The 20,500-nt window shown below is 45.5% G+C and overlaps 1 protein-coding gene across 8 annotated transcripts in view; it reads right to left on the reverse strand.

Moving 5' to 3' along the window:
• meis2a (Meis homeobox 2a) overlaps positions 1–20,500 on the reverse strand; it is a 79,515-nt gene that overhangs the window by 21,556 nt on the left and 37,459 nt on the right. For all 8 annotated transcript variants that reach the window (XM_035951467.2, XM_023277345.3, XM_023277346.3 and 5 more), the window contains one exon: positions 3,669–3,745. In XM_035951467.2, the coding sequence (XP_035807360.1) occupies positions 3,669–3,745 (77 nt within the window). The remainder of the gene's footprint in view (positions 1–3,668; positions 3,746–20,500) is intronic.

Consider the following 20,500-nt stretch of genomic DNA (forward strand, 5'->3'; position numbering starts at 1 on the left):
ACCGTGCCCTGCTCTGAGCGGCCGCCGAGATTGAGCCTATTTCATCTCCTCAGTGGGCACAGGCTGCTTGGCGCCGTCGTCTGGCGGATATCCTTCCCTTATCATGTGACCTGTGCTCTGACACGGGGCAAAGGTTGGCTGCGATCCGCCCCTGTGTCTTAATAACTCACTCATTGTATTCCTTTCTGCCGCTAATTAGAGCCTCTCCCCAGTGTGTGTCTGTGTATGTGTGTGCACGGGTCTGTGCATGTAGTCCCCCCTGGGCTGTAGAGAGGAGGCAGAGAAGTAAAAATAGAGTGTGGCTTAGTGCCCTCTTTATTGTTATTAGTGCTCCAGTGGCACAGCAGTCAGTCATCATAGATGCCAAGAACTGACACATTCGTTCTCCAACTTGCTCTGCCTCGCTCCTCTCTCTCTGCCATGGAAATGACCAACTGGCTGCCTGTGAGATGAGGGAATAATGACGGGACGATTTCCTTCCTTTTTTTAGATGCTGTTTCTCTCAGTCATCTGTCATCGGCGTCATCTCCCCGGCCCATGTAACAACCCTGTGTGTGCGGTTATATGCATGTATGAGCATGTGTGTAAGCATTGCTGCAGTGGTAAATAACGGCAGGATAGTTGCTGTGTGTGTTTATGGCAGTGAGTGAGGGCACATCGTGCTGGGTCTGACGCTGAGACATAAAAGGATTCGGTCAGGCTCCATTTAGCCCAGACTGATAGCAGGACACCAGGAGCTGCTGAGGCAGGCAAATATCCCGCTAGATACTGTAAACTATAAACGCTTCTTCGGCGTATGAACACCTGAGTCTGCCGTTTCACCTACTTCACTTTCCCAGAATGCCATGTGTGACACGGCCCTCACCTTTACCTGCAATCTCAAACAAATGCAATTACATGTCAGACCACTCCCCGATTCTGTTAGCATGACGCCCGCCGTCTCAAATGTAAGCAGAGCAAACAAAGCTCCACACTACCTAATGGTCAACTAATGGCGTCCTGACACACTGTACACACGACATCTCAGTGTACGGTTTCCCATTAGTAATAATGTGCAAAGCGTGCACATGTACACACACTTTTGAACACAGGGGATACTATTAACAGGATAATCAAGTCCTCCACCTCATCTGCTCAACACCAGTGCACTGAGATTGTGGACTTTAACCTTTTCCTTTGCTCCTTATTAACATCAGCCAGCTAATGGGGTGTGGGCTACAAACAGGTGAGGCTGTCGGCTAATGATACAGACGACACGTACAACCAGGTGGAGCGCCCATGTCTGAGGTTCTGAGGCGAACCGGCTGAGCTTTGTTTTTTCTGTGTGTACAGGTGAGCTGCAGGTAAACGTTAAGGGAGGTGTCAGTTGGAGGGTTCGGCTCGGGGAGGGTTGATTGGGCAAAAAGGGAGAGAGCAAGATGCACTGTCTATTGACTATCACACAGAGCACCGTTGTGCCCTCGCTGGGCTGCGATTGTGCCGGCGGACAAAGCCCTGATTCAGCACATCCTTTCCCCGAGGGAGAGCTCTGGAAACCGAAGACGGCAGCCGTCCCCTCCCTTTCCTCACCCCTCCTCACTCATCCTCTGCTTCTGTCTCTCCCTCCGTCTGTCTCTATGTCTCTCTCCCTCTCTTTGGCCGGTAACATGGCAGAGACCTTGCATCAAAGGGAGCTACAGAACAATGCAAGGGGCCAGCCAGGAATTTGAAGAGCTGTTTTTTTTGTTTTTTTTTTTTTAAATCAGGAATTTCAGTGTTCTGTCATATCCGGGGTGGACCGTGTCAGCGGCCACTCAAATCCACAAATCAAAGAGAAAAAGCAAACAAAGATGCATTTAGCTGTTCTGTCTGGAGAGTGAAAAGTGGAAAACTTCTGCATCCCCTCGCCTTCTCATCTTTCCCTCACTGTAACGCAGCCAATAACATGGCAGCATCCTCTGGGCGTGTTGACAACATCCAAAACATACCACAGATAGACTCGCACAGTCCAAGCCTCTTCAATGACTTTATTTGTGAAAACTGATTCCCGGTGAGTTTTTGTTGACATGGCGGGTGTAATGGTTATACACAGCTCCATGACCATCTATGTTTATGTGCATGTGCTGCATGTGTGGATGGAAAACAAGGCTCATGAGGATGTTACACATCCAGTGCAAGATTCTTTCGGTCCAAATGGATCAGAGGCATTTCAGTGCCGGGCTTGGATTTCACAGCCAATGAGAAGACTAGGGACTCTTCCTATATCTATCTCTGTCTATGTCTATTTCTCTCTCCCTCTCCTCCCAGGTTAGCAGGGTATTTCTGCATTAATCACCATGACACAGGCAAGGCAACTCAATTTTCTGCTCCTGTAGGTAAGGTGCATGGCGTCCCGAAACGGTGGCACGAGGCATGAAACAGGCAAGCGGGGGCTAATCTTTGGTTACTGGTGTAATTGAAATGCTATCCACACTGTAGGGTGCATTAAAGTCTGATAACAGCGGTTCCTGTGGCCAATTTAAGTAGCTTGACTTCCCCTGGCTAGAAGGGAATAAAGCAAAGGGTGAGAGAGAGGGAGAGCGAGAGAGACAGAAAGAGACAGAGTATGTCAGGTTGGAAGGGGGGAGGACGAGGGAGGGGGCTGATAGATAAGGCCGACAAACCAGGCTAATTCTCCAGGCATGTTTCTCATTGTGATCCAGGAAAAATGAGAAAAAAATGAATCACAGAACCAAAAAATCAATTGACCCTCGGGTGGCTTGTCAGGCTGCGAGTCTGATAAACCTAAAAGCTTCGTTAATGTCGGCCTGCCTGTACCCAACAGATAGAGCACTTTGTAAATGAACCCGCTTTGATAAATATATTAAGGAAAGCTGTGAATAAAAGGCACAGACTTGTCATTTGTAAATAGAAACCCCGCTACATGGAATTAGAATGATAAAATGGGGTTCCATATAATTAAGTTTGTGTAAGACCTGAAATCCGTGCAAATACCTTCCCAGAATTTTGAAAGGAAGCTGTCAGTTCAATTAATCTGAACATCACCCTGAGAATGTACTGAACAAAATTAAGCCGCAGATAAAACCTGGGCTAGTATTTTGATAAGTAATTCCTGTATCATTTCTTTGCTTCTGTGATCATTTTATTTAATCCACCACCCCCAGTTATGTGCTAAGCCATCTACAAAGGCCCTGCTGGCCAGGCCACCGAAACCTTAATCCACCATATAGCTTGTGTAGAACGGGGAGGGGGTGGAAGGCAGTTTTTGCTTTTTGTGGGGACACCAGTGGCGGTAGTAGGTATGGTTTTTGGATGAAGGGGTGGGGTGGGCACGGGGGCTGTAGGGGTAGCTTATGATATCTGCCTGTCTTCCTTAAATATATCCCACTGAATACATGTGCATCAAACCACAAAGACCACTGACTTAGCCGCAGAACACTCTACCGATAACACCGGAACATCCTGGTAGCTTACATATAATAATGTTACAAAGGTTGTCTGTGTGTACATCCACGCGTGCACCACCGTGTGTGTCTATACGCGACGGGGAGGGATGCACATAAACGGTTTTCACAGTTTAGGAGTATTAGCCGTCTTGGCTGGTGGGGAGAGGGAGGCGAAGGCTTTTGAAAATAAAAGGCAGAGCGATGCTGGTGGTGGAGATAGGGCAAGCGGAAATCTTGACTCACCAGTTGTTTACTTGTAAGATGGTGAGGCCTGTGTCTTGGGCTAGCTGCTTCTTCTGCTCTTCAGAAGGGTATGGGTGCTGCAGGAACAAACAGAGAGAGAAACACGTGAGAGTCTTGGACACGCAGATTAACATAAATATTCACGCATGTAAACGCTCATAAAGAGAAGCGCTGGAAAGGGAGCACATGCTCTGAGTCAGGTTCTTGGCTGCTGTCTATTACTGTATGCATTCAATATGTTCCTGTGTTTGTTACATTGTGTAACCCAAGACTGCACCTTCTCCTGACCTCCACCCAACCCTGCCTCTCCCTTGCACAGTATAGACACTCATAGCATACACGTGTCCACCCACCCACCCACACACACACAATTCAATGCTAAACCTGTCGGAACTGGCCAAACAAGTTTGTCAAAACTGTCAACTGTGATAACCCCCATCCCTATTCCCACCCCGCCCACACAAAAACAACATATAGTGTACCTACTGAGCATATGCGCCGCGAATAGAAAAGAAAAGACACTTACGATCACGTACACTTTGACAAGAAGACTTTCCAGTAGGCCTAACGCAGATACTGTGGTGTCTGCGAATCCTTTTATAATGCCAAGCAACAGAATGAGTGGGTGCAGATTTGCAGTGAATACATTTATCTTTCCTTGAATGTCTGACATGTATCCTGGTGGTGGCTCTTTCATAGAGAGCAGCTGAATACGGACTAATGCTAAAAGAACAGAATGCTGTGAAATCTCGTCCGCACCTTCGCCAAGATTTTTACCTTTAAAATGTAATTCTCCAACAAGGACTGCAATGATACTATTTGTGTCAGGTTCAATCTAGACAACATTGGCTGATATAAATGGCAGACCTTGGGCTGCCTTGCTCCCCCTGGGCCTGCTATGAAGCATGACAAAACAACAGTGATCGCTGGTGACAGATGTCTTTAAGGGCCAGATTAGGAGTCGGGGCGCACGCAAACGAAACAAATGAGACACTATGTGTTTCATTCAGCCGCTGAAAACAGAGAGCATGCGTGCACACGGAGCTGCACATGCTCACAAGCATGTGCAAAGAGAAATGCACACAGACACATAGAAATATTCATAGACGTGACACTTGCAAATCAAAACACAGAAAAATCCCTTTTCAAAGGTGATGGTTAAATCCTCCTCTATTTCAGGTGGTTTCAAGCTCCATTAAAACATACTGCACCCTGAGGAAAATGCCTTCAGTCTTCAAAAACTTTTGCTTTCGGCTCCTTCCCTTACCCATACTTATTGAGGGAGCAAATTTCATAGCTGGTAATGCACGCCTGGCTTGTATTAATTGAATTCAGTTTTAACTTGAAATGATAACAGTTGCTCAAGAAGCATTTTCTCATTTACTGCTGAAATAATTGGTGTAATTGAAAATTCATATCAGCAGAGAGGAGGATTTCTCCTTTCAGGTAGCCCTGCCTGTTTAAATGTAGTCTGTTTTAATTAAAGGAGAGATGAAAAAATGGTTTGAGGAATGTGCACAATTAATAACAAACAAGGCTAAGATTGGACAAATAATGACTCCCGGCTGCAGAGAAGGATTAATCAGATTTGTACTTGTGTACTTAGTCCCTTTTAATATGCTAAAATCATTAACAAAGGAAAGATGATAATGCTTGCATAGAAATACATTTTTTGATTGCCAGGTGCTGACATTTCCTTGGCTGGAGAAGACAGAGTTACAGAGTTACTGTGTGTGTGTGTGTGTGTGTGTGTGTGTGTGTGTGTGTGTGTGTGTGTGTGTGTGTGTGTGTGTGTGTGTGTGTGTGTGTGTATGCATGCAGATATAAATGTGTGTAGAAATATGCCCCAGAAAAGGCACAGTGTGCACAATGTCAAAAGGAAAATATATGCATATCTACATCTTCATGTATATGTGGGTTTGTGTATGTTCTCTGGACAACATGTAATAAGAGTGCAAACCTCTCATTCCCTCCCTCTTACACTCCTGGGCTTCCTTTGTGTTTTCACATGACCTTGGCCACCATCAAAACACACTAGCAAATTTAACAGAACACACACTGCCTCCCACTCTTTTTTTCTTAATGTACACATACTACACAAACTCATGCACACGTGCACAGCAACATACACAAATAGAGACTTGGCTGAAGATGATGTGGTATGGAAGTGTGGGGATAGGAGCAGCCTAGATTGGAAATGGGAGTGGGTCATTTACATTGTATTAAGGCTTCCTCAGCCTCTCAGGCCCAGACCCGGTCATCAATCGCCTACTGTCAGCCAAAGCGCGCTCTAGCCCGGTGATAAATACGCCGGCCAGCGGCACAGCTCGTCCAACAGCCACCACGTAATGAATGGTTTGAACAAACAAGAAAGATGTCTCATCAAGGAGAGTGGGGACATTAAAGCCCCCCTCGCACACAAAACCCCTGAGTAAGGAGATTTACTCTGACCACATAGACACGACACTAAAAAAAATCCTATTTTGTGCAGCTCATACCTCTTCTAGCCCTCGCTCATTCCCCCTACGCCCTGCCTCCCTGTATCGGATGATCACCCCCCTGCAACCTCAGGATGCATTTGCACACATGCACAGTCAAGCATGCACACAGAGACTTCACTCACATATACACTGTATATAACCTTTCCTCATCCTCAACTCTTTCTCTTGCTGACCCTCCCTCCCCAGACATACACACATATTTTTTATGACTACAACTGCAGGCCACCCACACTTTACGTTGTGGCAGTTTTCTCAAAAGCATGGCACTCTGAAATCCCAGCTCCAGAAAATGGTGTGTGGTGGCAATGGTGACACACACACACACACACACACACACACACACACACACACACACACACACACACACACACACACACACACACACACACACACACACACACACACACACACACACACAGACATGAGAAGCGAGCCGACATGGTGGGCCTAGTGGTTACAAGGCTGCAGCAGCCGTGAAATTGGAGAATGACTGTTTAGACCTCTCAGTAACCTCTTAATGTTAATTGCCACAGTAAAGAAAAAAAACATACATGTTGGTAAATCACCCAAAAAATCTGACATGAAAAGAGGGAAAGCGATTAACTATTAAACAAAAATCACACAGTCTGAGTTTGTTCTAATGCGTTTCTTCCTGGAGATGTCCTTCTGTGCCCTCGGGAGACAGTACGACATGGTTATTTAATGGATGAAACACAAACACAACCCAAGATCAAAGATGGTATTGATAATCTCCCCCACTAGCTTTGGATTCACTCAATATGTTCAGTTACAAACACCGAGGCCAATATCCTTAAAAGAGGATTGACCGCAAAACGTAAAACAGTCTATAAATAATTAGAGCCCGAAATGAGCAGTTTCAATTTGTCGTCTGGGCAGCGTCGGTCTCCGATCGAAACAGCTCCGTTAATTATGGTGAAACCCGTTAATGGCAGAAGGGCGCGCTATTCTGATGCAGGCATGTTGTCCAGTTCCTACAATCTGACCTAAAAAAGCTCTGCCAAACATCAACACAAACACAGGTGGATTAGATTCTGCCATTTATCGGGAATCGAGCTCAGTGTGCATGTGTGTATGTGTGAGCGACTTGCTGGCTAAATTACAGGGTTTGATGTGCTCTTTGCTCTCTGATAGTACTGGATGTAATGGCCCCTGTGGTGGCTGAACATTACAAGCTGAGGTAGCTCTATCATCTGCTGTGTATGGTCCTTAAACCCCCCCTGAGCCCAGCTTGGCATTTCACCACGCACAATAACCACAACTACTGGTGGACCACTCTTACTTCACACCACACCTTTCGCCCACACCGACTTCTATCTACTCATTCAACATCCAGTTTGCTATATATCACTTTCCTACTCTCCTGACACCTATTTGCAGCCGTCATCAAATCCCACAGCCTGATCATTATCCCGACTGTTCCATGCATCCCCCCGCCGCTTTTTCCCGCTCTGCCGCTTCCTCTCCACCCACTGAACCTGCAGCCCCTTTTGCCCGAGCTGCTGGTGGAGCCCATTGATGAATTACATCATCAGTGTGTGACATGAGTTATAGAGCCAGGTCACAAGGTTGCAGTGGCTTGCAAACCTATTCCATGCTAATGACTCCCAGGAAATCACAGGGCATTGGCTGTTTACCCCCAGCGCCATGGCAACACAAAGGATTTGCTCAGGATGACTGGTGTGATTCGGGCCTAGTTATTTTGTCTCTTGGATAGGGATTTTAGATAATCTGTCTCATTTTTTTTCACTCATATGGAGTGTTTATTCACTTTTTAAATATTAAAAATTGTTAAACAGACATAATTCTCTAACTTTTTTTTTCATCATGATGCTTTCATGTGTTGGCAGCAGTGATGGGCTTTATTGTGACTTTTTAGTGTCTAATTTTACAGAAATATTGTATCCCAGTATTTCCTTTCATATGGCGTATATGAAAGGAAATACTGGGATACAATATTTCTGCATTGATTGGAATCGTATTTGTTTTTAATCAAAGTGGCTGCAGGATGATAATAATATTCACTGTCAGAAATAAATGCAATCAAATATAGGAATGACATTTTAATATGGATTCTGCATTGAGCTGAGGGTAAGATTGGCACATTTTAAATATCAAGTTGCCGTTGCTAATAACGTTACAATTGGCTTCTTTGACAAATGACAATGAGATTGGATGCATATCGGCATCCCTGTGAGATCAAACAGATATGACAAATAAATCCAGTTGGAGTTTTTGAATCCATCATGAGTGTTTACTATGCACAGAGCCTACCTAATGCTTGGCTTTTTAGCTGCAGGTTTTCTGACAGATTTTGTCATTTAAATTGAAGAATGCAGTTAATTACTTCCATCTCAAAACATCAAATAGACTGACACTTGACAATTTTAAAAAAGAAGCGCTTCTTATGTCTGACTACAATTTTTCGAATTCAGTATAAACCGCAAAGAAACGCTTATGTTGAATTATAGCTATGATGAGCTTTGTATTTAATCGATTGTTACCCAGTGTTTGGCTTTTGACTGAGTCCAAACTAAGGATGGCAAATACGGTTAAATCAGATGGAGTTAAAGTACGTAAAGTTGCGTAAAAATGCTATTGTTGTTGCTTTACTATATTCATATCCATGTCCGTTTTTTCTTCTATATTCAACTTATTCTCCCTCTGCACTCTGCAATGCTCTGTCTTTTCCCTACTCTTTCAGTGATTTTTTGTTAGGTGGAGGTTGGAGGTAGCACAGGGTTATTTGGCTGTTTGTTTTATTTTACTGGGAACTACACTGCTTCCTGACAACAGTCTGAAAACAGGCAAGAATGCCACATGACTCAATGACTCAACCCTGCTGCTCTCCTTTTCTCTTTTACTCCCTCTCTTGATTGCACACACACAGTAGATACAGCCAACTTATAAACACAGCTCACATGATGCCAAACAACAAACCGCACGCACTGCATGCCAACCTCTGATAACAGCAAATGAAAGCACATCCATATCTACACCTCATACGATCTGCATTCAGAACATACCACTACACTTCTGTCTCTCTCACTCCAAACTCCAAAGCTTCCACACTAAGTATAAGGGCTCTCAGTGGACTGCCCTCTGACAGTAAAACAGTGATGATTGCAAATACAAGGCGGACTGGCGAGGCCTGCGGCATCTATTATAGAGCAAAAGGGCCCCCAGTCTGTCTGTCTGCCTCTCTGACTGGCTGGCTGGTTGGCTGGTTGGCTGGTTGGCAGTGCATCAGTACTACTACTGCTGTTGCTGCCACGGCCCCCCACAACAATCGCTGGCTGGGCTCCTGAAGCTAGCTCCTGGACCCCAGCCAGCAGCCTGTTTGCTCTACACCATTAATTTATGTTCACTGGAGACAGTGCAAGGTTGTAGAGAAGCTCTACGGCATAACTGCCCCGCTTGCCTGCCAAGCTACAGCAAGAGGAAAGTGGGTGAGGGGAGTCAGAAGGAGGGAGGAATGAATGGAAGGAGAGGGTGAGGAAGGAGCCCTGGAGGATGTGCAAGATATAGGCATCTGATTGTACCAAGCTCCATGAGGCTAAATAGCAATCACTCCCACACAATCCCAATGCACCTCCAGACTTAGCGATCGACCAACAAAAAGAGAGAGATGTTTTAGGGGAACATTTCCAAATGCTATCATGCATAATGAAATGATAAGAAATCACTTTTATCCAATAAAGAAAACAAAACTGTAAGAACCCTGTTCATTATATACATAGAAATCTGAAAAAGACTCCCAAATGAGTATCAGTTGAGCTCAACCTAGAGATTTACTGGAGTTTGCCAACAGTTACATCTACAAAAAGTGCTGTGTTGCGGACCTGGTCCCGTTTGTGGCCTGCAGCCATAGAGATGTGCCTATTTAATCGTCAGATCGAGTTCATGGCTTCTTTTTTCACCACATGGCTGCCCCGCCGCTTTCAAGAGGAGGAACACGATCCCTCCATCCTTACAGTGGGGGCCTGGTCTCCTCTCTCTGCCTCCTCTCTCTCGTTTCCGCCGATCTTTCCTTCTCCCGCCATACTCTACAGGCCCCAGCAGCCATCCCTTTCTCACTGCTCACTAACCCCTCTGCCCTCGTCTCGTATCCTCCTCACTCCACCTCTTCCCTTCTCCTCTCTTCTCCTCATCTCATCCCCCTTTTTCAAAGTTTCCGCTCAAGCTTTAAGCCAGGTCCTAGAGGGCAGGAATTTGGCCTGGTTTTTCAGACCAGTCTGCTGGCTTTGTTGTGGTAACTGGCTGCTCAGGGGCACCCAGCTCTGTTCTGCTCTCCTTTCTAGCTCGCCTGATGTCAACACACAGCCACGCTCACTATTTGCTTTCAAGAACTCTTTAAAACATCTTGTTGCAATGACTACAGCTGAGGCAAAAAAGGATCATCCTCCTACAAAGGGCTTTGTTCATATTAAATTTCAGTTAGTCTTGAATAGATTTCATTATCTTTTTTTAAAAAAAATATTCTCTAAAACGACTCTGCTTGTTGGAAGTGTGAAGTAACTGGTGTCTTGCCTTTGCGAGCTACTTTTAAGACCTATAAGCAAATCATTAGAGGCCTGGTGGGCCCGTCAAAGCAGAGGACCCACCCACTTTGCCTGCATGGGACAATCGCATTGCCACACCACTTGTCACTGTTGCCAGCCATAAAGTCATTGGGAGCTCACTCTGTAGCTAAACTGCAGTGAACAAACTAAGCCTTTGAATAAACAGCAGCACTGGTTTAATGACGTATGTACACATTGTAAAAAAGCAGTGGTTTTTTTTAAGTTAAACTGAGAGACTTTACCTAAGAAAACCTTTGATATGAGTTGAGAGACTAGAATACAAAAAGCAAAACCACATTTTTTCCATGATTTTTAATCCCTTTTTTAGTTCTTATTGTTTCCATTCCCTGGAAAATGTATACCGGTACTTACTCAAATAATTAGATATGTTTTGTATTGATAGGGGATTAGACACTATTCAGGCATACAGAAGCTTACAAACTGCTCAAAATGCTGGAAGCACAGTGACCAATGACAAGACAGTAAAGCACTTACAACTAAGAGCCTGTTGATAAAGTCTGTTGGAAAAAGTACTTAATATTAACATACAGAGTCACTCTAAGTTTATCCTCTTTCTCTATTGTGTTCCTTAGACTTTGTTTAACTTCCTAAGTCAAAGTAAAGTGGGGCTGATCTTCAATTGAAATAGAAACAGATTCATTTGTGCAAAGATGGACAGACTGAGCAAGAGAAAAAGGGGGGGTTGTTCGCTCTTCAAATAGAAGCTTCTGAGAGTTTCCACTTGACGGTTCTCCCTTTCATTGTGCACTAACTTAATGAGAATAAGTATTCAAATACACAAGCAGCACCTCTTTTAGCTCTCTCCCTGTCTCTTTCCAGTTTCTCCCCCCGTGTCTTTAAGACTTTGCATTCTCGAGAGAAAGGCCAGTACGTTCTAACAGTGAGCCTCAGGACACAGCAACAAGAGCACAACCACTTACAGAGGACAAACAAGAAGCCCCCAAGGCCAACTATGGAATGTCAAGCCAATTTGAAAGATATCATAGGACATTTGTAATGTCAATTTTTTGTTTTTCAGGTCAAAAATCAAAGGCAAACATGGTCGGTAACATTTGTCCATTAAATCGCAGGCAGGAACACCCCCCTCCTCCGCTAAAAAACAGCTGCAGGGGACACTTCCTGTTTGCTAATGATGCTAAATGTGTTCAAGTCAACCATGTCAAATTTTCTCCCCCTGTGAATGGACAGCTGGGGTGGAAAGAAACATTTTCTCTCCTCTCCTCCACCGTCTCCCCTTTTCTCTGCCAGTGAGAGAAGCTCTTAGGGTCCATGACAGACAGACAGACAGACAGACAGACAGACAGGCACTTCAGATCATGTCCCTTGTCAGTGAGACAGAGGAGCATGGCTGATGGTAACCATAGATGCATTCATGTGAGGTCACAAGTACTTTCATGGAACAAAGGTGGCCTAGCCCTGATCAGTCACCACCCGGTCCCTACCTGTTGTTTCTTTTCTCTTTAACTGAATACAGTTTTTGCCTCTCAGAAATGCAAGTCTTCTGAGCTCCCCTTTCATCTGGGAGTGCACGAGTCAAGGAGATATCTCCTGTCATTGCTCAACACCCAGGGGCGACTAGTTGCATGGGGCTGTGTGGACTGACAAATGCCCTCAGGATCTTTCACTTTCTTAATGTTCCTCAGAGGAGTTAAAATGTCTTTATGAAGTGCTGCCAAGAAGAAGGGAAAAGGAAAAGGAGAAGAGAAGAGAAGAGAAGAGAAGAGAAGAGAAGAGAAGAGAAGAGAAGAGAAGAGAAAGAGAAGAGAAGAGAAGAGAAGAGAAGAGAAGAGAAGAGAAAGAATTGGTATGGCTTACGTAGCTTTTAGACCTGGTTAATAGCAGCAGTCTTTAAGTGCATTCTTCTATTCTCTCTTTCTCTCTCCTTGTAGTGCTCTTAGGCTCAATCCTGCCCGGGGGCCGACATGACCTCTGACCTGGCTGGCCTGCCTAGCTACAGCCCTCTCGTTTGTTAGGCGCTTTATCCACTGACAAAGCAGGCAGGAAGTTGGCAGCCACCCAGCAGCCCCATGGGAGGATGACCATCAGCTAGCTCAGCTTACCGCTTATTACAGGATGGTGGGGAGCATGTGTTTGTGTGTGTGTGTCTGTCTGTACTCTGTGTTTGTGCTTATGCACCTACTGTATGCCTGCATGCATGTATGTTTAGAAATGTGCTTGTGCATATGCATCTGCAGACATGTTTGAGTCAAGCGTGGCTGCACATGTGTAAAAAGGAGCAACAAAATCAGAAATGTGGCTGACCTTTTTTTTTTTTTTTTGTGCTGGCAATTTTTACTATGCTAGCTAATGACATGCAAAGAATAAGCCTGGAAGCTACAAACGTCCCTGTCTCCAAGCTAACCAGATCAGCTACGCATGTTAGCAACAATCAGGCAACCTTCCAGCCACTGGACTCATGGGACCCCAGCACACTTCAGTCTCTCTCTCTCTCTCTCTCTCTCTATCCACTCTTTCTATCCTCCTCCTCCTCCTCCTCCTCTCTGCAGCCTGCTCATCAGAGCGCTCAGAACAGCTCACTAAAACATTATATCATAAGACACTCCAGTTTCACTCTCACCACTCCATAAAAGTCAGGTAATTCATACTTCATTTATATACCTTCCCATTAATAAAGCTGATGAACTTTTACTCCTTAAATCTAATGGGCCATTTTAGCATGACTGCCAGCGTTTGCCGTATTCTCTTTCTCTCTCTGCCTCTCGAGAAAGAAAGTCTACAGACACTCAGCCGCCGCTCACGTACACTGTTATATGGGTGAAGAGACAAAGAAAAGGCTTTGGCGATTTTTCAGACTTTTGACCGACCTTTGCCACAGACAAGTGGTGACACATACCATATGGTATAGTTATTTTTTATTTTTTTAGGTTTCTGTCCTGCACTGTTTCCTTCTACCTCTCCCTGTCTGGGTGCAACAGAAGGTCATTGACCTACGGGCCTAACGCAAGGCATGATGGCTCCCTGGCTCTGAGGCTGTTGACAAGCGTCTGTGTTCTTTTCAACAACTCATTGAACCACCCCCCTTACCCCTTCCCTTCTCAGGAATGTAACACAACCGCTCACTGAGGTAACCCAAGCCCCTCCCCTATCCCATCCTTCATTTACAGAAAAAGAAAGAGAGACAGAGAGTGAGAGCAAGACCAACTGGGGGTGTTAGACAGCTGTCCCCCGTCTCCCCATCTAACTCTTGCTCCCTCTCTATTTTCTCTTCTTCTCTTTAGATTTGCTTCTAGCCCACTGCCTGTGGAATAATTAATGATGCAATTGAGCCGAGGAGAGGACTCTGACCAGCATGGGCCATTCCTGAATGCCTGGGTAGCCGTTTTATGGAGGACCGGAAAATAGAAACAGTGAAAGACACGAAGAGACAGATAGGCAGAGGGAGAGTAGGGCATAAAACAGTCAGACAGTGAGAGGAAGAGATTGTTAATAGTCGATTCCCCAACAGTCTTCCTCTCTGTTTTCGACCCCTCTAGTCTAATCCTCCATTCCCATCCCCCTCTTCTCTCCTCCATCCTCATGGCGGGATTGGGGGGCCTGACCTGTCTGGTGATTGATGGTAATGTCTCAGGAAGTCATTTTCCCCGACAGCACCCCGCCGCCTTTCACCAGGCCTGGTGCAGAGGTGAGCCCATCACATGGACGCTTTTAACTCTTTGCTCACCCGCCGCCCAGGTCTCTCGGACCCATCTACCGCACCTCAACTCCACACTACCCTCTCCATCCAGCTGAGATCCCTGAGCTCCCTTACTTCTAACACCATGGAAGGGGTGAGAAAGTCGGGGCAATTCTGTCAGAAAAAGCAAGATTAAAAGGTTTGCAGAATAGTGAAAACAAGTCATTCTTGGCAAAAAAGCACAGGCCATCTTGAAGTGGATCTGCCAAGCGGCCCCTAATTCAGGTTGCTGGGGATGGATCCCCACGACTCCATTACTGTCAGCGCTTACCACCTCCATTATGGCAATTAGGACATGGTTCCAACACTAGGAATGCTCTGCTATGTTCTGGAATTGCTAACATCTGCCGTGTCTCCGCTCCATGTGTCAGAGTAGAGTTGGCGTTTCTTAAACACACATCTTTTTACAGTCTCACACTCTCTCTTCTTCTTTCCTCCTGTTTCTTCAACACTGCTCTCCACATTTATTTTCTTAATTCGACTCAAACTGTGCCTTAAAGAGATCCCTCTCTGTTTGAGTCCAAATAAGCTAAAATGATCCGTGAAGAGGCTTGCGGTTCCCGTTTTCAATAGGCTTCATTAGTTTTTAATATCTAGCCAAGGAAAGGAGGGGAAAATGGCATGGAGATAATCAATGGAAAGGGGCTGGTAGCCTATTAATCTCCCCCAAAGGATTGTGGGTTAATACACGCTCTTGCATAGGCAAACATGGCTGTGTGGTGAACACATCTGTCTGCCTGGATGGGCTACTTAATGAAACAGCCAGCATTTGGCTGCTGAGATGGATGTCGTTCCCCCAGTGAAAAATGAGTTCTCTCTCCCACTATGCTGAGGCAGAGCCACACATGATAGGGCTCCATTCAGTTCACTAGAGACCTGACTGTGCCCCTGTGTGAGAGCAGCTTAAACAATAAAGGTGCCGGGCAGGACAGGCAACGCATGGCCACTGGAGCAAGTCTTCATGGAGATCATATCAGTGAATCCTAATGTGAACAAGACTCAGACTGATCTGGGAATGAGAGAGGACACAGAAAGACTAGATGAGCAGCAGTACAGTAGACAGATAAAGAGGAACAAGGATGGAGGGAGATGAAGGCTGAGCCACCTGGGGTAGATAAGGAGGCTTTGTGTGTGAAAACTGTGGTGTGTATACCAGATTGTATGTATGTATGCACAAGCATTGTGGCCTATCTGTCCGGACATGTGTACATGTTTCTGTGTGTGTGTGTGTGTGTGTGTGACTGTGTGTATCCTGACAGTGTCGGAGGTGACCCCTGGTCAGGGAGTCCTGTAACAGGAGCTCACCTCCGGTTCTGCAAGCTCTCCTCTCAGTGCGCTAAACAGCCACCTGAAGACAGGATTAGCCATTGTGACCCAGCCCCAGAGGTAACTGAGATACACCTCCGGGGACAGACATGAAACACACACTGTCACGTGTTGCAGAGACACAGCCAGGTGGGGAGACAGACACAGAGGAAGATAGAGGTTTAAAAAGACAGAAGCTGTAAAATGGAGACAGGATGAGACAGGTGGTGGCAGGGATTGTAAGTGCAAACAGGACACTTATAAGAGGATGAATGCAAGCTGGATGCAGTATAATGTTGAGCAAGCCAAGGTGAAGGTGTCAGTGGTGTTTGCTGTTTGTCTAGCGAAAACAAAGCATCAGAGCATAAGCGGATTGGGCGTCCTAACCCGGTGCCTTGGGGTAGCTGAGATTTGTGCCTGTATAGAAATTGATGCCTGTCAGCCTGTCTATGACTCAACTCTGACAATATGCATGCATGTGTGTTGCTGCGTGCATGTACCAGAGTGCATGCTGTGCTATGACAAATGAGCAGTGCTTAATTTGTGACTGATTATGCGGGCTGCGGGTGCCCTAAACCCCTTTGAACTTGTAATTGCCCCTGGTTTCAGTAATGAACATTAAGGAGGATTCAGAAATGTGTGGCTAATTACACATTTGCCCCCCTTTTACATTTCTTCATCTTCATGCTGTCTGTAAAAGAGGAAAAGGAGGAGCAGGAGTGGTAGTAGGAGGATGAGAGCCAAAGAGGAGGTTCTGGGTTGGGAGGCATACACTGCTGTTGTCGCCCTCTTTATCTAAATAATTGTACAAGCTGGTTTATGGGCTTTAGAGAGGTGCTTTGTGTGTCAGCCGCTGCAGCCCTGGGGATATGGGGGACTAGCTTTCCCCACGATCAATATTCAGAGAGATTCACATCTGCAGCCAAGACCTGCTCTGCTTAGATTTGGATTTATATATTTTTTTTCTTTTTTATTTGATTTTCATTGGTTCTCCTCTCTTCCTCTATCCATCTGCTTTTTCTTATCACTGTGTGGTGCGGCTATTTTTGATACCGAGATTTCTATCATTCACACATGCTCATTTGTATAGCCTTACATGATCTTAGGGGGATGTGGCTACGGAGAAATCCAGAGGTCTGAAGTGAACTAGGTCTGCTCTGCGGAGAACTGACACCAACAACACATGGCTCAATATATACACTCGGCCGAAATGCTTGAGCAATGAAGCATTCTGGGTAAATGGCTGCGGTGCAGGGAGGGTCCACTGTGGCTAGCAGAGGGGGAAGAGTCGTGGAAAGGAGCAACAAATTGACCCGCTCAGCCTCAGTCTTTGATGTGGACTGGGCTCTCTCTTAAAAACCAGTCCATATGTTCAGGGATGGAAAGAGAGAGGATATCAATAGGGAAAAAAATGAAAAGGTGAGGAAGTGAGGGGGGAGAGGTGAGAACAAGAGACATGGCTCCCAGTTATAAGGACCCCACTGTGCAGGAATCCCACTGCCTGCCCCTGGACTGAGCGCTCGGCAAAACAAAAGCACGCATTTGAGTAGAGTAGGAAGGGAGGGGAGAAAAATCACACAAAATGGCAGGAGTGGGATTTGGTGCAGCTAGGGTCCCATGACAAACCAAACAGTGAAACACGTAGTCTGTTTTTGATTTCTACTCAGTGCCTCCATCCCTCAACCTTTTCTCTTTCCTTTGCCTCCCTCCCTTCTTTTAGCCCAGTTTGCCATTTCCACGCTTGTGCCGCTCCTTTTCCCTTTTGCATTTTCTTCTCTTGGTGTGAGATGAATATCAAAGCAATGCTGGGGCAGCTCGGAGGCCTGCAGCAGAATCTCATTGGCCTCCCTGGTCCCCAGCAAGCAGCAGCAGCCGCCACCGTTCTAGCAGCTCTTGCCACAGCCCTGCAATCAACCTAGGGGGCAATGAGACTAGCCTGCAGGGTGGAACCCCTGGAAGGGTAAGGGGTAATTTAAGGGAACTAGCTCAAAGATGTGAAACCAAAATCCTCTTACACATTTTGTTATGAGTAAGATAACCCCAAAAGTGTAGAAAACGGAAAACGGCACAGCATCAGCTATCACCATCTTAATAACCCTGGGTTTTTTTTTCCACCAGGGGCAAGTATGCTATCACAGACTGCCACATGGGGTCTCTTATTACAAATGACGTCATTAAGTCCTATTTCCCATACAGTCAGGTCCCAGCCTTGATCAGTGTTATGACTACAGAAGCAATGGACAGTGCTGAAGGCAGGGTGTATTCTCAGTGGGCCCTAAACAAGTTTCCCCATCTTTGTGCATGTGTGTTCTTGTAAGAGTCTCTCACTGCTCTGAGCTGGGAGTTTATAAATCTGGCTGCCCCTCACAGGCCCAGCTCTGTTTGTAGTCTGCTGTGGTCAGGGCATGTGCAGTCACCTCTGCAGGGGGCAGTCAAACTCACGCTGCACTCCTGGTCTTCCACGAGCACACCCCCATTGTAAAGCCATCATTTAAAGTAATGTACACTGTGTCAGGAAAGCTCCCCTCTTTCATTTTTCATGCATTGTTGTCTTAGTGGAGGATATGTTGCGGGTTGCTCTTTTTTTTCTCTCTCTCTTTGGCAAACAGTGTGGAGTTTCACACAGCTTAATCACCTCCATGCAGTGGGAATGTGCCGTAAACAGTCCCTCAGCGAAAGCACTCATTTCTGCTACTTCATTAAACAACCTGCATTAAGATGCAAACAGCAGGGATGAAAATTAACAGGGAGGGATGAACGAGAGGAAACATGAAGGTGGTGGAGAAATGGTGGGCTTATGCAGGTATCCTTGCATTTCTGAATGCACAATAATATGATGCTCATAGGATAAACAAGCCCACTGGAATGAACAGTAAAAAAAAACACGAAACAAAACACCCAACACACCAGCAGTTTTTGCACATACTTTGCATAGTGTACGCAAGGTTAATGTGCCATGCTTTATATGTCAGTGGATTCCATGTGGGGTTTGTTGGCTTTGAAGTGGAACTGTGACAGATCTGGATTAGGGGGCAAAGTGTAAAGGTCTGATGTCGGAGCATGAAACGAATTAGGGCTTATTACATTCTAATACAGCACTAAATCTCTGGAACAGCTACCATCTATGCCAAAGCGCACTGTAAACAAGGCTTTTTGTCAGTCATAGAGCTGTAACACACTAACACTTGGAAAATACAACATTACTCTGCAATGAGATAGCGCAGCTCATATAACTATACAGCCTGTGAAAATGGGAAGTCACTGGATCTGCCTTCTAAACATTCTGCGTTGTCTGTTAGGAAAAAACATCTTGTTGACTATGTAAGGGTGATTTGTTAATGAATTCTGACAAGGAATATGAAATACTTTTTATTTCTGGAGTATCATTTCACTGTAGTGTATTTTTTGAGTGTCCTTCCCTTTGAGGATCTGACATTGCTGTGGTAGCCCCTCCGTGGTGGCCTGGCTGGGGGAGAACAGATGGCAGACTGAGGTGGCTTGTGTCTCTGTTTTCCAGGGTCGCTGAGCAGCCAACGTTAGAACACAGGGACTAGACAATAGCTAGGCACCAAACTTCAACCCCCCTCAAAGGTCTCCTCTGCACTCATTACCAGTGACTTTCAATGACTCCTGCGCTAGACTTCACAGAACTATCCTGTCATATTGTCACTAACATCTGTTTTGCAAACAGTCACAAAGCAGCAGGTATTGTCACGGACGCAACATGATGACTCTTTTTTCCTGTGTCTTCTCACTGATAGCCACACATTTGGGCAGCGGCAGTGAACCAAACTGTCGCCTGGGTTGCTACGGGTGACTGGAGAACTGACTTTTGGGCTCCTGAAGCAAACAAGCACATGACAGATTAGTGTGTGGGCCTCCTCCAGGCTTCCACCTCTGTGACCCTTAGGAGCCCCCTGTTTACCCCCTCCTCACCCTTGCTCTTAGCCCTAAACCCACTCCCCTGCCTTCCCCTTTGTCTTTATCCTCCCTTTAGCCAAACTCACAACAACTTAAGCAGGTGGAAAAACAAACTGATTCTTGTTGAAACACTGATTAAAGTAACTTTTTTAATATTATTTCTGGCTTTAAAAGTTTTTTTTTGAAGTGTAAACTATTTCCAAACAGCAATATGATTTAAAAAAAATCTACAGATGAACAAGTAAGTAAAGTATGTATTTATTTAAAAAACAAAAACTATTGTGTCATACTGGAAAAAAAGTACGCAACCAACAAATATGGAATAAACAGCTTTCGGCAGTTGAGTGTAAAAGGAGGAAGGGCCCGGGCATTTCAAACTGTTTGCAGATGTGTGTCTCTACCAGTTAAATGCTGCTTGTACTGGAACAACACACAAGGATTAGAAGGACTAGAGGAGCTTAAACAAAACTGGGGATACTACAGGGCTGACTGTTTAGTCTACTCAAACAACATGCCCTCTCTTTTTGAGGGATGGACTTGTACACTTGTTTATCGTATGGAACAAACATCCGTTGCCAGGGTTTGGCCTTGCCTGCGCCCATGTCTTGTGAATGACCCGAGCTGGCTCTTTTATGTGCGTCTATAAAGGGTGGTGGAGAGAGCAGCTCCCATAGGAGGGCTCGACCTGACGATGACACCCTGTTGTCATGGAGACTAATGCTATGTTGGGCTTGGATTGGGAGTGTGTGTGTGTGTGTGTGTGTGTGTGAGAGTGGAGTAGGGGGGTAGGCACTGTCACTCGTGTATCTA

The sequence above is a fragment of the Amphiprion ocellaris genome, chromosome 20, assembly GCF_022539595.1.
Source record: "Amphiprion ocellaris isolate individual 3 ecotype Okinawa chromosome 20, ASM2253959v1, whole genome shotgun sequence".
NCBI lineage: Eukaryota > Metazoa > Chordata > Actinopteri > Pomacentridae > Amphiprion > Amphiprion ocellaris.